The 17517-nt window shown below is 40.5% G+C and overlaps 1 protein-coding gene across 4 annotated transcripts in view; it reads left to right on the forward strand.

The window, feature by feature from the left end:
- LOC138832617 (disco-interacting protein 2 homolog A-like) overlaps positions 1–17517 on the forward strand; it is a 93096-nt gene that overhangs the window by 40153 nt on the left and 35426 nt on the right. For 3 of the 4 annotated variants that reach the window (XM_070030900.1, XM_070030901.1, XM_070030903.1), the window contains exons 6-13: positions 1877–2005; positions 5794–5913; positions 7273–7470; positions 10552–10643; positions 13210–13320; positions 14848–14971; positions 15275–15384; positions 15940–16042. In XM_070030900.1, the coding sequence (XP_069887001.1) occupies positions 1877–2005; positions 5794–5913; positions 7273–7470; positions 10552–10643; positions 13210–13320; positions 14848–14971; positions 15275–15384; positions 15940–16042 (987 nt within the window). The remainder of the gene's footprint in view (positions 1–1876; positions 2006–5793; positions 5914–7272; positions 7471–10551; positions 10644–13209; positions 13321–14847; positions 14972–15274; positions 15385–15939; positions 16043–17517) is intronic. The other variant, XM_070030902.1, reaches the window with a different exon arrangement.

A 17517-nucleotide genomic window follows, 5' to 3' on the forward strand; every position in this document is an offset into this window, starting at 1 on the left:
GTAGAGTGCCAGCCGTGAATAAGCTAGCCAAGCCAGAACAAAGACTGAGTTCAAGTGATGGTACTAGAAAAAAATAGAATGACTAGAAAATAAAACAGGCTCTGTTGAGTGGCTAAATGAGAATGAATATTATTGATGCACTTCAAATGCATATATGAAAGTAGGACAGTGAAACCTGTTGAAATTATTTTAGGAAGAGTAGAAAGGGATGAGGGGGAATTATGGGAGGGAAAATTAATCAAGGTGCATTGTATAATGCTTGTTTGGGAGTGTCACAATGAAAGCCCCCTTTTACAATGAATATATCCTTATATAAATTTTAAATAAAATGCCTACTTTTGCAATATCAAGCTTTATCAAGGGCTATAAAACTTACATTATAACTTTTTTCTAAAAAATTTCTATGTTAATACTTTTGTTTAATTTCTCATTTAATTTCAGCTTTCTATATATGTAATACCTCTTCCTTTGCATTGTACTTAGGTTACTAATAAAGTGATCAGAATTTAAACATTTATAATGAGAGAATGCATAATGAGACTTATAGTACATTTTTTATAGTATTATATAGGTTTTAAGTAAGTATCTGTGTTCAAGAATGGTATACAGCATTTCCTGACAGTTGTTCCAACATAGTGTCTTTCCTAGTGACAGACCCAATTACAATGATAATTCCTATAGCAGCTTATAGTTAACCAGTATTCTGCGCAGGTAAATGTGCTATACTGTGAAAATTAAACACAAAAACATACATGCAGATGTTAGAAGAGAACCTTTGGCTTAAAAAAATCTTATATAGAGCCAGGCGCTGGTGGCTCACGCCTGTAATCCTAGCTACTCAGGAGGCTGAGATCTGAGGATCGAGGTTCAAAGCCAGCCCGGGCAGGAGAGACCGTGAGACTCCTATCTCCAGTAAACCACCAGAAAACTGGAAGTGGCGCTGTAGCTCAAGTGTTAGAGCGCTCACCTTGAGCTGAAGAGCTGAGGGACAGCGTCCAGGCCCAGAGTTCAAGCCCCACGACCAACAACAACAAAAAAAATCTTATATAGTATGTCTTTATTTTTTCCTTTTAACTATTATTATCTTTAAGGAGTTGTACAGAGAAGTTGCCACTTAACAAAGCAGTTTATGAATACAATATATCTTAATCAACATCACCCCTTTCAACGCTTTCACCCATCCCTTTTCTTAGTGTGTCTTTAAATGAGACATCGATCATTTACTTTAAGAAATCAACTGCTCACTTAATATTGTGGATATTTTAGTTTTTGTTTGTTTGAGACTAGGGTATTATTTTGCCCAAAGTAGTGTCAATCTTAGGGTCTTACTGCCTCACCTCCAAAGTGGCTGCACTTACATGCACATGACACTGTACTCAGCTCCTGCAGGTGTTTTAAACTGGTAGTGGGGCCAATTTCAGCTTCTGTAGTTTTATTCTTTGAAACCTATGAATGTGTTGCCTTTGTGATCGAGCATACTTTTGGAGGTTAGGGCAGTTTATAGAAATCTGGCTATTATCCATAATGTAACAAAAAGTATTCTCCAACCAATTGATTTCAGATTTATTTCTAACTAAAATCTTGCTAGGCTGCTGTGGTTATAGGCAATTTTTCTACATACCTGTCTCTGTGCTGTAGCTGTGGGTCTGGACGCCCCTGAGAACCAAATCCTCCACATGTACACATTCCATGCGTCATATCTGTATGTGTACAGAGTATAATTATGCCTTTAAAAAGGCAGGAAACAAATGATCAAGGTTATATACTCTCCTTGCTTAGAGCTCAATAGTGAGGTGATTGATGGGGTTTGGACAATACAATGCTTATCTTAAGTTAATGTCACTTACGCATTGGGTTGTTTTTTTTTTTAATGCAGAGCTGCACCCTGCACCTCCTGATGTCACCACTGGGCTTACGGAGCACTCACCCTATGAGCGTCCACAGGTGGCTTCTGTGAGAGGTATTCCTCTGGGGTGCAGCAGGAACGTTCTGGAAACTGCAGATGGTGAGTATACCTCTCTTTTTGAAACAGCAGACCACAGATTTTTCTCTTTGGGTATTTAAATGCAGATTTAATGTATTCCCCTTAACAAACCTGAGACAGACAACAGTTATAGTCCTTCCCTGTAAATAAACAGAAACTAGTATAGAGCAGATGTTATTACAGAAACCATCATGTAGAAGAATAATCAGAAATACATGTGGCATTGACCGTGCAGGGACAAGGAGAGTAAGGAGAGAAAAACTCCAACCTTTAGAAGGAAGTAAGTGATTGTATCTTCAGTGAGATCTTCAGCAAGAACACCCTGCAAGACTGTGAATGCCCTGTGCACGCTCAGAAAATGCACTTAGGAGACTATTTAGACCTTCTATAACTGCTAGGGAATACGAAGTGTCTAAAGTTGGTATTCTAAGAGTGGTCTTAAGAATGCGGAAAAAGCTGTTTGCTGGTGGCCCACACCTGTAATCCTAGTTACTCATGAGGCTGAGAGCTGAGGATCACCATTTGAAGTCAGCCCAGAAGACAAATCTGAGGGAATCTTATTTCCATTTTTTTTTTTTTTTTTTTTTTTTTGGTGGTGGTTGGGCTTGAACTCTGGGCCTGGGCACTGTCCCTCAGCTCTTCAGCTCAAGGCTAGCGCTCTACCACTTGAGCTACAGCGTCACTTCCAGTTTTCTGGTGGTTTATTGGAGATAAGAGTTTCACGGACTTTCCTGCCCGGGCTGGCTTTGAACTGCGATCCTCAGATCTCAGCCTTCTGAGTAGCTAGGATTAACTGCATAAGCCACTGGTGCCTGGCTTCTTATTTCCAATTAACTAGCGCCAGAAGTGAAAATCTGAGGCAAGTAGAACACCAGCCTTGAGCTAAAAAGCTAAGTGTAGAGTTTAAGCTCCAGTACTGGAAAAATGAATGAAAGAGAAAGGGGGGGGTGGAGAGAAAGGGCAGGGGGAGGGGCATGGGGGGGAGGATAGCAAAGCAAATTTAAACTAAGGAGGAATGAAACCATAAATTGTGGTTCAAAGCTAGCCCAGTCAGGAAAGTCCCTATGAGACTCTTTATCTCCAATTAACTACTCAAAAACCTGAAGTGGCTTTGTGGCTGTAGTGGTTGAACACTAGCCTTGAGCTGAAGAGCTGAAGGACAGCACCTAGGCCCAGAGTTCAAGCCCCAGGACTGGCATAAATAAATAAATAGTAGTGCAAAGACAATCATAAAAAATAAACTGCAAGCTGTTTTTTTTTAAAGCTCAATAAAATTCAACTTTCTACCTAGATGAATCAAGATAAAAAGGATGAGGCAGCGCAAGGATGCTCACATTTCCACACTAATAGAGGTTCTAGCCAGCACAATTGGGCAAGGAAAAAAAAGGCATCAAAATTGCCAGTTATCAGTGGCTCATGCCTATAATCCTAGCTACTCAGAAGGTTGAGATCTGAAGATGGTGGCTCAAAACCAGCCCAGGCAGGAAAGTCGGTGAGACTCTTAATCTCCAATTAATCACAGAAATATCTGGAGTGTTGCTATAGCTCAAGTGTGCTAGCCTTGAGCAAAAGGAGCTTAGGGACATCACCCAGGCCCAGAGTTACAGGCCCAGGACCGACACAAAAAAGGAAAAGGCATCTAACTTGCTAAAGCTGATAGTAGAATCTTGTATGTGGAAAATCTCTTAAGATTACAAACACAGAATGAATAAATGAATTCTCAAAGTAGCCATCATGCAACAATCTCTGTCTATTAACAGAAACAGTCTGCAAGAGAGAACTTAAATAGTATTTAAAGGCAAAGGCAAAGTTCAACAAAATAAACACCAGGAAGCTGGTACTTAAAAGGGGTGGAGTAGAGTCAAAGGGAAAAGGGTGAATGAATGGAGAAGTGGAAGAAAATGTAGTGAAGAATACAATGTATGTCCTACAAAATTAAGAAGAGTGAGGAAAGGCATGGTCAGGGAGGGATGGATGAGAATGTTGAAAGGGATGACATTGATCAAGATGTATTATATTAGCTGGGCGCTGGTGGCTTATACCTATAATCTAGCTACTTAGGAGGCTGAGATCTGAGGATCGTGATTCAAAGCCAGCACAGACAGGAAAGTTTGTGAGACTCTTACTTACAAGTAACCACCAGAAAATGGGAAAGTAGTGCTATGGCTGAAGGTGATAGAGCGCTAGCCTTGAGCAAAACAGCTCAGAGACAGCATCCAGGACCCGAATTCAAGCTCTATGACCAACAAAAAAAAAGGGGGGGAGGGGCTGGGAATGTGGCTTAGTGGTAGAGTGGTTGCCTAGCATGCATGAAGCCCTGGGTTCCATTCCTCAGTACCACATACACAGAAAAAGCCAGAAGTGGTGCTGTGGCTGAAAGTGGTAGAGTGCTAGTCTTGAGCAAAAGAAGCTCAGGGACAGCGCCCAGCCCCTGACTGGCAAAAACAAAGAAAAAAAAGAAAAACAAAAGGCTGAGCTTGTGAAGTGGTAGAGCACTAGCCTTGAGTGAAAAAGCTCAGGGATGGTGCCCATGTACCGAGTTCATGCCCCCCAACTGACAGAAAAGAAAAAAAGAGAAAGGATGAGCCCAATGAGGGCAAACTCTTACATGTACATGTTTGTTTTGGTGACATCTTTTTTCTCAGAACAGAACAGTTTTTCTTAAGAACTACTGAAGAGACCACAGAGCTTTTGTGTTAGATGCATTCTTTACCATATTAGAAATTAAAATCAATTAAGTGAATCTATTTAAAACCAATAAGAAGTTCATGTTTATATAGATAACCCATACTTATAGACAAAGAATTTCCAAAACAATAAACATTGATGAGAACCAACTTGTGTGTCCTGTGCTTTATCTTGGCTGACAGAGCATCTGAGTTCTTCATCTGATTTATATCACAGGCATGTGGTCTCTTCAGCAGGGCAAAAAAAGCAAATGACATCTTTTTTTTTTTAATTTAATTTTATTTTATTTGAGAACATACTGTACAGAGGGGCTACAATTACATGGGCAGGATAATGCATACATTTCTTACCAAGCATTGCAGCCTCCTCCTTTGTTTACCCTTTACCTCCCTTCCCAGCCTCCCCCCTCCCCCCACCCAATTATACCCCCCTCCCCCCCCCCACCGACATTGTAAAGCTGGTTTTGACATGACATTTTGTACTTCTCATTGTTGCAACAGGTCCACCTGAATCCTAAAACGACTTGTTTGTCCCCATCTCCTCCACATGTTATACTGACATCAAATATAGTGAAAGCGGGGGTTACACTGTGGGGGAGGGACATACAAAGCAACAAAGAAATAATCTTATAAATGCGTTAGAAACACATGCATGAAAGAAACGAAAACATTAAAATACATATTTAAGGGTTCATTTTCCTAACATCACATTATCTGACCTTTTCCGCTTGACTCATACCTATACTAGATATTGCAAATAAGGGAAACCATGGGACCTATGCTTCTTTGGGCCTGGCTTACTTCACTTAATATAATTTTTTCCAAACCTTTCCATTTCCTAAGCAAATGACATCTTGGTCTTGACTTCATGAGTCCTAAAAGGGTCTTAAGCACCCTCTGTGTGTCTCTGGACCACTTTGAAAATTGCTAGCTTGGAAAAGTACCTTTTTCTTGAAAGGCATTTAATAAGTGCTTATTTGAATGAATAAAGTCCAAGACAACTCCTCTGATGGGCCAACTCTGGCTGGATTTGTGAACTCTGGTACACTGGAGTGGTTTACTCTCACGCCTTCAGGTGTAGCATGTGACAATGCTAGTCCCTCTCTGCTTTCCCTGTGACAGGTGTCCCTGTGAACAGCAGAGTGTCCTCCAAAATCCAGCAGCTGTTGAACACTTTGAAGAGGCCAAAACGCCCTCCTCTGAAGGAATTCTTTGTGGATGATTTTGAGGAGTTGTTGGAAGGTAGAGTTCTCTGGCGTCCATGTTTTTGTGAGCATTGTAACCATACTGTCTGAACACACAAGCAAAGGTACATCATGTGTGATGTACATAAAGGCATTTATGTTGTTGCATGCTGCAACATTGTGCATTTGTGAGTACAGACCCGCACAGGCTGCTTCCTTTACATGAGCAGGGAGAAAATTTGTGACTCAGATTAGTGACTTAGCTATTCTTCAGCATCTGATCCAGCGGTTAGCACTTCATAAAAATCCTGCTAACGTTTCACTTAATTTACATTTTTTTCCAGCAAGGATTTTAGTGTAGCAGGGTTAAAGCAGGAAGAAGTGGGAAACATTTTCTGTTCCCATGAAAGAAATGGGAGTTAGGCTTCCATTATTTACATTTTTATTTAAACTTTTAAGTCTAAAATACTTACCTTTCCGTGGTTTTAATGTGTTCAGTTTCCAGCTTAGGTTTGATGCCTTTTTATTATTTTATCCTGTCATTTTTTAGAGTCCCATAGTATGAATGCTTCTTAGAGCAGTCTTACCTTTTCTCTCCTTTTCCATCAGCTTTGTTGGAAAAGTCTTTTTTAACACTAGGACAAATTTGAGTACCTAGCCATTGGAGCAAAGACTATTATTTTCCTTTTCAATGGCAGTTGTCCGAAGTACAAGTTCTGCCTGCTTTGGTCCTGTGTGGGCTGGTCCCTGGAACCAGGCTTCCAAGCCTGAATCTGTCCTCACCCACTGAACCGAGACATTGGGTGCTGGGTGCCACAGTCTAGACCCAAGGGTGGGAACATAGAAATGCTATCCTGTTGTCAGCCATATCATATATGGTGGCAGTTACAGAAAGGTGGATTGTTTTTATTTTCAAAACAATCATTGTTCATGAGTGAATTGCTATTATTTGGTCTGTGTCTAAGATAATGATAAATCTAAGCAAATATTTATAAATTTTTTATAATCAAAATTAAAAACAAATCAAAGTATGTATTCTTAAAAACAGAATGTGTAAGCCAGGTGCTGGTGGTTCATGCCTATAATCCTAATTACTCAGGAGGTTAAGATCTGAGCATTGCAGTTCAAACCCAGCCCCGGGCAGGAAAGTCTGTGAAATTTAAACAAATCTGGAAGTAGAGTTGTGGCTCAAATGGTAGAACACTAATCTTGAGTACAGTGCCTTGAGGTACAGCAACTAAGTAAGCCCTGAATTCAAGTCCCAAGACTGGCACAAAAGAAGGAAACAAAACAGAACATACACGCAGTTTTCAGACATGGTGGGTTTGTTTTTTATAATCTTAATTTTTTAAATAAAAGGGAATTTCATTGTGATAACTCCATAAATGCATACAGTACACTTTGGTTTTGCTTGCAGTTCAACAACCAGATCCAAATCAGCCCAAACCTGAGGGAGATCAAATGGCAGTGCTAAGAGGGGAACCTCTGGCAGTGGGGACTCCCTGGCCTCCGACTCTACTGGCTGCCCTGCAGCACTGGGGCACAACGCAGCCCAAGGCCCCCTGTCTGACTGCCTTGGATACCACAGGAAAGGCCACCTATACCCTCACCTATGGCAAGTATCAGCAGAAAGCATTGCGTTGTTGTTTATTGGGAAATTATTACACATGCACTGCAACCTGACATACTACCTGGTAAAAGTCCTAAGAAGCAAGCACAGCTGTCAGTCAAGAAGTGTGTGGCCTTGCTTTTGATGCCCTCCCTCCTGCCAGAGAGGCCATTCATTGGCTGTGATTTTGAGTGTGTGAGTGTGTGTGTGTGTGTGTGTGTGTGTGTGTGTGAGAGAGAGAGAGAGAGAGAGTATATATATATATATATATATATATATATATATATATATATATATTTTTTTTTTTTTTTTTTTTTTTTTTTTTGCCTGTCCTGGGGCTTGAACTCTGGGCTTGGGCGTTGTCCCTGAGCTTCTTTTATGATCAAGGCTAGCACTCTACCCTTGAGCCACAGCGCCACTTCTGGCTTTTTGTGTGATTAATTAGAGCTAACAGTCGTACAGACTTTCCTGCCTAGGCTGGCTTTGAACCACAGTCCTCAGATCACAGCCTCCTGAGCAGCTAGGATTCAGATGTGAGCCACAGCACCCAGTGTGTATATATTCTTAATAATATAGTTGATTTAGTTCTATATTCTTTTGGACTTTGTACAAATGGAATCGTGCAGTGTATATTTTTTTGTGTTTGGCATCCCTTGATTCCTTACTACATCTTCATGTGTTTTGCAAAGTGAATACTCTCCTGAAAGCAGAAGGCTTGGTAAGATTGGGCTAGCAGTGCCCTTCTAGCATGTACACTCCACACTCAAAAGAAAACCATAGTTCCAGTGTTTGTACCACTGGCTTGCCCTCTCTTAAAATCCTGTGAAAACATGATTACATAAAAGGTGCAATTTTGTGTCTATGTCATTTTCTTAGTGTATGAAACTCATCTATGATGCTATGTGAAGTTATTTTATTCTCATAAATGGGCCTTTTCCCCAGTCTGTACTGGAGTTTGAATTCATGGCTTCCTACTGCTAGGCAGTAACTCTCCCATTTGAGCCATATCTCTAGCCCTTTTTGCTTTAGTTATTTTTGGATAGGGTCTGTCATTTTGCTAGGGCTATTCTTAGACAGCTATTCTCTGATTTACAACTTTTGTGTGTGCCATTGTGCCTGGCTTCATTGGATCTCATGAACTTTTTATCCAGGCTGGCCTTGAACCATGATCTCAATTTCCAACTCCTTAGTACCTGAGATTACCGGTATGAGCCACCTCATCTGGCCAAAATACTTTTGTGTTTGTTTATTTCAGTACTGGGGATTGAAATCTGAGTCTTTAATTGCCCAATTCCCCCAGCCTATGGATGTATATTTCTTAATGAGTATACAAGAATTCACTTATGCATTCACTAGGAGGTGAACATTTGGGTTGTTTCTGGTTTGGCTGTTAGGAACAGTGCTGCTGAGATGATACTGGTATGTGTCCCTGAGTGCACATCTGTAGGATGAGTTCTTGGAAGTAGCCATGCCATGTTTGGGATAGGGCAGCCCTTGATAGACAAGGGTACTTTCCCAGTACATACCCACCAGTGTGCAGCAACCCCATGCTCCGCTCCCTGAAACTGTCAGCCTTAGAATTGCCAGGGCTACAAATTTGAGCCAATCTAGTGAGAGTATAGCGATGTTGTATTGTGGTTTTAATGTACATCTTTTTCATGATTAGATAGATTGAGATCTATGCATTCATAATCCACTTTGTTGAATGGCAACTCCTTTGTACAACTACTTAAAGATCATAAAAATATATTTTCTTAAAGATTCATTAGGTACACAGTCTTGTCATCTGCAAATAAGGACAGCTTTATTTCTAGTTATTTTACTTCTCCCACCTTCTTACTGTATTGACAGAGGTGTTTCATAAAACGTTGCAGGCAGATGACCCTGACCTGCTTCTGCGTCTAGGGGAATTAACCATGATTGTCCTGCTTGGGTTGTAAAGATGCCCTTCATCCTATTAAGGAAGCTTGTTTCCTTTTCCTTGTTTAAACAGGATTTAAAAATCATTTAAAATAACTTTAAAGTCACCAATGATTATCAATTTTGTTCTCTGCTGTGATGATGTTTGCATCTCGTTCTGTCAGTATGACAAATTACGTTGGTTTTCTGTGACTTTCTATTCATGGGGTAATACTGACTTGGCCAAAATATTACTCTTTTGACACATAGCTGGGTTCATTTGGGCAGTGTTTATTATAATTCCTAATATCTTGAACTGATCCTACATTTGGCATTGGAATTTTTTCTCATTGATTTCACAGATCCCTTAGTTCACAGGAATGTCATGGTGTGGCACTAGGTTAGTATCATTATTAGTGAAATCTGAGTATGAATTCAGAGGACATGGTTGTCAAAATGAATGTGGTTGTGTTACAGGAATTTGAAGGTTTTAAATAATGACGTTTGTGTTCCTTCTTTGCTATACCGCATGGAGTGAGGTTGAGACTGTTATGTGGGGAAGTAGACTTGGGTCTGAGGTTCCAGCAGTTTTCACTGCTGTCCCTTGAATTTCCTGTCTCTGTGGTCCTCAGTGGTAGTCCTCAGTTGTACTCGGTGGTGGGTATGGGTGCTTGTCAGGAGGGACAGTAACCTCACCTTATCTCATGAGCCCAGACCCCAACTCCAGCACTGGTTTAGTAACCATGTAACCATGGGTAGCAAGGTCATGAATTAAATAGAGTAAATGAGTATGTATCACTCTAATAAGTGATGTCACTGAGGAGTGTCAGTGTCTTGCATTCACAGTTTAGTGTTAATTGAAAAAAGTAGGGTGGAGTATAATTGTACTTCTTGAGAATTAGTGAATATACACATATGCATGTATTTATACCAATGTATAAACATAGAATATGACTTTTTCTGTTGACTTCATTATACCCAAAATTTTCTTTAATAAAATCCTGTTTACATTTGAATTAAGAAAAATAAATATGTTATTTTAAAAGAAAACATGTTTGTTGCAGAATTGTGTAGAATAATTAGTTGGAAAAATGTCTGAAGTTCTGTGTATTATGATTGCTACATTATGTATTAGCTTTTAGTGTCTTACATTTTACACTGCTTAGTGTTTTTATTTTTCTATTTTAGGCAAACTTTGGAGCCGGAGTTTAAAACTCGCTTATACTCTACTCAATAAACTAACTAGTAAAAATGAACCACTACTTAAGCCTGGAGACCGAGTAAGTAACTAGAATGTAGTTTTATTGAAGTAAGCAAAAACAGAGACTTAAAAACCTTGTTTCATGATAGGTATTTGACAGATCTTATGGAATGTTTTAGAACAAGTACAAATCGAGACAAGGAACAAGCAGGGTGGTGGTTGAGCCAGCAGAAGGAGGGAAAGGTATACTTGGTGAAAATGTGAACAGTGTGAGAACCATACCTCTTTGTGTGCAGAGTTTAAAGTGAGATTTTACATTGTTTTTTATGGTGAGCCTGTAGGAATTCTTATATGTATTTCTTTTGTGCCAGTACAGGGGTTTGAACTCAGGGCTTCGTGCTTGCTCAGCCTTTTTGATCACAGCTGGTACTTTGCCACCTGAGCCCTGCTTGCTTCCATGCTTCTGGGGAATTGTGCTGATCACATATCATGATTTGCCTACCTCTGCCTTCTGGGTAGCTGGGTTTATAGGCACAATCCACTGTATCCAGCTTGTTGGTTGAGATGGAATATCACTAACATTTGGCTGGCCTAGCCTCAAACTATATCCTTCCAGTCTTCACCTGAAGTAGCTGATATTATAAGAATACACTACCATGTTCTGCTATATATAACTTTTAATTTGACTAGATATTGTAAAACAAGACAAAGCAGCTAAAAAAATTAGGCTGATGGAAAATGGGAAAGGGATAGGAATTTCTTCTGGAAATAAATCTTTACCTGTAATGTCTGGAAGCAAAATTGGGGCCTAAGGATTTGTGTGTGAGTGCATGTGTGCGTGCTGGTACTGGGGCTTGAACTTGGGGCCTTGAATTCTTGCGTGGCTTTTTGCTGAAGGCTGGTGCTCTCCCATTTGTGCCATACCTCCACTTCCAGCTTTGTGTTGGTTAATTGGAGGTAAGGGTCTCACAGACTTTTCTATCCAGGCTGGTTTTGAACTGCAATCCTCAGATCTCATCCTCTGAGTAGCTAAGATTACGATTGTGTGCCACCAGTACCAGGCTCTTGCTCAGCTTGTTTTTTGTTCATTGCTGGTCTGCTTTCAATTGTGTCACTCATCCAGTTCTGAATTTTTTACTGGTTAATTGGCAAAAAGAGTCTTGAGAATATGTCTGCCTGGTCTAGCTTTGACTATGATCCTCATATTTCAGCATCCCATGTAGTTAGGATTATAGGCATGAGCCATGGGTTCCTGGCTTTTGCCTTAAGTATTTTTTTTTTAATAAAATGTAGTAATAGAAGCATAGTATTTAAAGCAGCACAGCCTGGAGTTGGAGCATGGACGATTTCATGAGACCAAGAGGATAGCATATCTGTGTCATTGTGAACTAACTCTTTTTAGCTTTATTGATACAAATTGAGGTGGAGGATGAAGTAGCATTGTGCAGCAGCACAATCTCAGGTAGAAGCCCGGAGAGCCTGTGAGACTGAGCGGCTGAAATATCTTGGCTGAGGTTTGGTCTGCTCAGCACCTCCTACAGATATAGTCATGTCAGGAGAGAAGATTTATTCAACTAAAATGTGGGGTTAGCATTGCTTCTTTTGGAAGCTAGTGTTTTATATAATTTGATTTCTTGATCACTTTTCTTATTGATAAAGGAAGCATTGATGGTAGACACGAATAGGAACTGATTCTTGTTTGCTGGGCTCAGCTTAAAGTAGTTTTGTTGCATGTAAAGACTTGTATTTTTAGTAAAGACTTTCCAACTATTTTTGTAAATATTGTTACTGCTACTATAAAGGTTATGTTCAGAGAGATTATAGTTATATAAGTTAGGTAAAGAGTACATTTCTTTGTGCACGTTACCCCTTCCCTAGCACTCTCCCAGTTTTTCCCTCTAGTCCCTACCCACAAGTTAATGTATAGTGTAGTTAATGTTCACTGTAGTGTCTACTTAGAATCACTGCTGCATTTGTTCACCCTGTTCAAACTATTATTATTATATTTATTTTATTTTATTTTTTGCTGGTCTTAGGGCTTGAACTCTGGGCCTAGGTACTGTCTCTGAGCCCCTTTTGCTCAAGACTAGCGCTCTACCACTTGGGCCAGCTTTTTCTGAGTAGTTTATTAAAAATAAGAGTCTTATGGACTTTTCTGCCTGGGTTGACTTCAAACCGTGATCTTCAGATCTCAGCCTCCTAAGTAGCTAGGATTACAGGCATGAGCCACTGGCTCCTGGCCTGGCTCAGACTATTTTCTGAAGTTATATAATAAGGAAATTTAAGGACAAAGAATGAATCTAAGATTAGATATTTTTTTTTTTGGTTGTGGGGGTTGAACTCTGGGCCTGGGCGCTGTCCCTCAGCTCTTCAGCTCAAAGTTAGAGCCCTACCACTTGAGCCACAGCGCCACTTTGGGCTTTTTTCTTCTTGTGCGGTGCTGAAGAATCAAACCCAGGGTCTCATGCATGCAAGGCAAGTACTGAGCCAATTTCCCAGTCCCTAAGATTAGATTTTTAAACTAAATTTAGAAACTGAAATCTAAAGTATTTCTGAGTTTCAGGTAGTCAACAGAGATTCTAAAAAGTGAAATAAGTTCAAGTCATTCTTAGGTAATCTTACAATTTTTCTTTGTACCATTATAGGTGGCGCTTGTGTTTCCAAATAGTGATCCTGTGATGTTCATGGTTGCATTTTATGGGTGTCTTCTGGCGGAGTTGGTTCCTGTCCCAATAGAAGTACCATTAACAAGAAAGGTAGCAAACCTGGGCTAGTCCCAAGGCTGTTGCCTGTAGTTCTCCTCTGAATTTGAGGTGGGATGCAGTGATGTCTCCCTGCTCCTTCACATGGATGTGGCCTAGCAGGTGGACACTTGAAGAAAGATAGTTACAGGCCAGAACTTTGGAGACTAGTAGACAGTTTGCCTACATACTTTCCCTTGACTTATGTGTAGGTATGGGGGAGATACCCAGTTGCAGGCTGGGACATTGCTCACTTGGCAGAAGGCCTGCCTAACGAGTGCTACATGCTGGGTTTGATCCCCCAGCACCAAAAAGAATACATGAAAAAAAGAAAGTCCCCCTATTACCTATCTGAATTCCCTAATAGAAACTACATTTCTTTTCTTCTGATAAGAGAAAATGTGTCGTCTGTCAAAATTTTGTTTTATTTGGTCAGAACTTTATTCAAACCATATGATCATTGATCATTTTAGTTGTAAATAAACAAGATGGGAATTCTCATGTTTGTCTGTTCACTTACATGACAAAAGCAGTTTTTGTCACTGATGAATTACTACCTAGAACTTGCTTGTTATGGATAGCTGTGCTATCTTAGATAAAAAATAGTAATCTGATTATTGAAAACATGATTTTAGGAGTAGAGTGGGCATATGTCTTAGAAAGTCTGAGTTTTTGAACATTCTAACCCTGTTTTCAGATCATTGTTAATGTGTACATTAATGTTATATATACAACAAATGCTCAAGAATCCCAAACTAAAGTTTGCATCTCAGTTCATCTCAGGGAGATAATATATAATAGTCATGTATGTAAATTTAGTGATGCTTAGGAAAGAAACTAGAGGTTTGTTAAACTTAGATGAAAAAAATGACAAAATTTTGCTGAGGAACATGTTCAAAAGACCTGAGTGAAGAGAAGGTGTTTCTGAGCGGAAATAACTAACCCATGTTAATTAAATGCTTTTAAGTGGCATTAAAAAAAAAAAAAAAGTGAGAAATTAGCTCACTTTCCAGAACGTTGTAGTTACTGCAACAGAAACAAAATTCTTTTTAAATTGTTTTCAATTATTGTCTTTCTTGCCATTGATCAAAACAGTTTATAAATACAATGTACCCTGATCGATGTCAAAACATTCTCAACATTTAAAAGTAATTGCCTTGCCGGGCGCCGGTGGCTCATGCCTGTCATCCTAGCTACTCAGGAGGCTGAGTTCTGAGGCCGAGGTTCAAAGCCAGCCCGGGCAGGAAAGTCTGTGAGACTCTTATCTCCGATAAACCACTAGAAAACTGGAAGTGGCACTGTGGCTCAAGTGGTAGAGCGCTCGCCTTGAGCTGAAGAGTGCAGGGACAGCGCCCAAGCTGAGAGTTAAAGCCCCACGACAGACCAAAAAAAAATTGCCTTATTTTCATAAAAATATAAAAAGATAATAAGATGAAATTGTTCCAGAATTTTAATAGGAGCTCTGTTCTTTCAAGTTGGCCTAAAGCACTAGTGGCTGAGGTTCCTGCTAGAGCCCTGCTTACACGATTTCTGTCTTCTAAGGATGCTGGCAGCCAGCAGGTCGGATTCTTGCTGGGCAGCTGTGGAGTCACCCTGGCCTTGACTACTGATGCTTGTCAGAAGGGCCTGCCCAAGGCACAGACGGGAGAAGTGGCAACTTTCAAAGGTGAGCCCTCTGGAGGCATTAACAGTCTGTATTCTGTTCCAGAGACTGAACAGTACAGAGGCTGTGGGTCTTCATCAAAAATGATAACTTGTTCTGGCTTTGGTGAACCTCATTTTTTGTTTGGTTTGCTGTCTCCACATGGGCTGCTAGCCTTATCCACCTGTTAGAGTAAAATCAAATGAGACTAAGACTTGAGTCCCATCGCCTTCCTAGGCTGGCAGCTGCATGTTGGACACAGGCAGTAATTGTGAGGAGCAGAGTCCTCTGGCCCCTGGTAATGCCAGTCCCTGTTTGCCATTACAGGTTGGCCCCCACTTTCTTGGTTGGTGATTGATGGGAAGCATCTGGCCAAGCCCCCCAAGGACTGGCACCCTTTGGCCCAGGACGCAGCGGCTGGGACTGCCTACATTGAGGTAAGGGTCCTTACTTGGCATACAAGTATAACCCCATAGCTTAGGTATTGATTCTCATAAGAAGATAGCTGCTTTATATTATCTATAACCTAGAAATAGGAAAAATTATATAGAACCTTACTTGATCCTTTCAGGTTATGCTCTGACCTAATTCTTCCCTAATTGACTCCTCTGGGAAACAAACAGATGTGATGGAGCCGCTTAATATCCATGGTATAAAGTGCTCTAGAGTTAACCATGAAAAGAAGATGACCATAGTTTCTGGGTACTGATGAAACACGTCTGTCATCCTAACTACTCAGGAAGCTGAGATCTGAGGATCATGCTTTCAAGCCAGCCCAGGCAGTAAAGTCCATGAAACTCTTATCTCCAACGAACCAGCAGAAAGCCAGAAGTGGAACTGTGGCTCAAGTGGTAGCATAAGCCTTGAGCAAAACTCAGGGACAGTACCCAAGCCCTGAGTTCAAGCCCCCGGACTGCCTTAACCTTCAGTCTGTCCTCATGGCTTTAGATACCACATAATGTTATTTTTTGTTTTCCCTTGACATCTTACAGTATAAAACAAGCAAAGAAGGCAGCACAGTAGGGATCACGGTGTCCCACGAGTCCCTGCTGGCTCAGTGCCAGGCTCTGACCCAGGCCTGTGGGTACTCAGAAGGTAAGGGCCTTCACATCCATGATGTGGCTCATCCTGCTTGCATTGGTGCCTGACATACACACCTGCTGTCACCCCAGAACTCATTCTGTATGTAGCACATTTACCCTGACCAGAACCTCTGACTCTTACCCAGTGGTACCAGGCATCGTGCGCCCGTGTTCACTTTCTCTCTCTAGTGTGTGCTCAGGGCTCTGGGCTTGTGCTGGGCTGGCTGAGTGAGAGCCTTTCCACCCAGGGTAGTTTCAGCAATGCTGCATAGATACCAATGCCATGAACGTGAAAATTCAGCAGTAATTTATTGATACAATGACTGATTCAATCAGTGATGCTTGAAGGCAGCACATTTTTCAGTATGACAAGTAGAACACATTCTTCATAGGACAATATTTTTGGTCCTGTTTTCTGTGCCTGTAGACATGGCTTAAGCTTCATTCATGTCATACTTACATTGAATACATATTTATGGTCATAGACTGTCTCTCGTTGTCATAGGGGCTGCTCCCAATTTATCATTAATTCTGTAAATTAACCTTTATATTTATAATTATATATAATTAATTATGTATGTATATGGGGTACAATGTAAAATATTTTTAAAACTAAAAATGGATTAGTTTTCTTACATTGAAATACTAACGTTGAACAAACTAGAAAGTAAAATCGAATATTGTAGTTCAGTATCTAAAACATTGATGGTTTAAATTCAAGAGGTAGTTTGTAGATATGGCTAAAGACTTGTGTGGCAATTTGGGAAAAAATTTCCAGGATCTTTAATATTTTCAAAAAGAGTACTATTAAATCAAGTCCTGTGGTTCTTCTTCAGTCTCAGTTTTGACCTAGTGTGTACATAGTTGATGACCTGAAGCCAGAGACATTCTTATTCAGACCCCACGGTGTCTGCCCCACCCCTTGGAAGGCAACAGGACCTTCCTGATCACTGTCTCTGGTGTACCTGGTGTGGCTGTGATTGTGAGAGGGTTGCCATGTCTGCCTGTGGCCCCCGGTGCTGTCTCCTGACCCGTGTGAGACTGTAGCTGAAGGATATGTCAGCACACTGAGCAGAGGGCAATGTGGGCATATCAATTGCCACCCTGAACCAGAAAATGAATGCAGAGTGGCATTCTGAAGAGTGACAGAAGCCACCACTTTGTAGATAGAAGATGTAGGAATACAACCAATGGGTATGAGACTCTGTGGTTCTGCATATAAAGCAAGAATGTCCTCAGCAATTTCTTGTCCCACCTCTTAGTTCTGAAGTGTTCATACAAAGCATAGTGATAATATATAGCAACGTACATGTGGTTTCTACAGTATATAATATTCCCTGTATTTTCGGATCATGACCAGCATAGTTCTCTATTCCTATCCAGAGTTATATGCTTCCCATATTGAAATAGACAACCAAACTTAGTGATAAATAAGTACATAGTATTTGAAAGTAGTATTTCTGTATTCTAAAATTCTGACATGCTGGT

The sequence above is a fragment of the Dipodomys merriami genome, unplaced genomic scaffold (genome assembly GCF_024711535.1).
Source record: "Dipodomys merriami isolate MVZ:Mamm:240054 unplaced genomic scaffold, mDipMer1.0.p SCAF_2, whole genome shotgun sequence".
NCBI lineage: Eukaryota > Metazoa > Chordata > Mammalia > Rodentia > Heteromyidae > Dipodomys > Dipodomys merriami.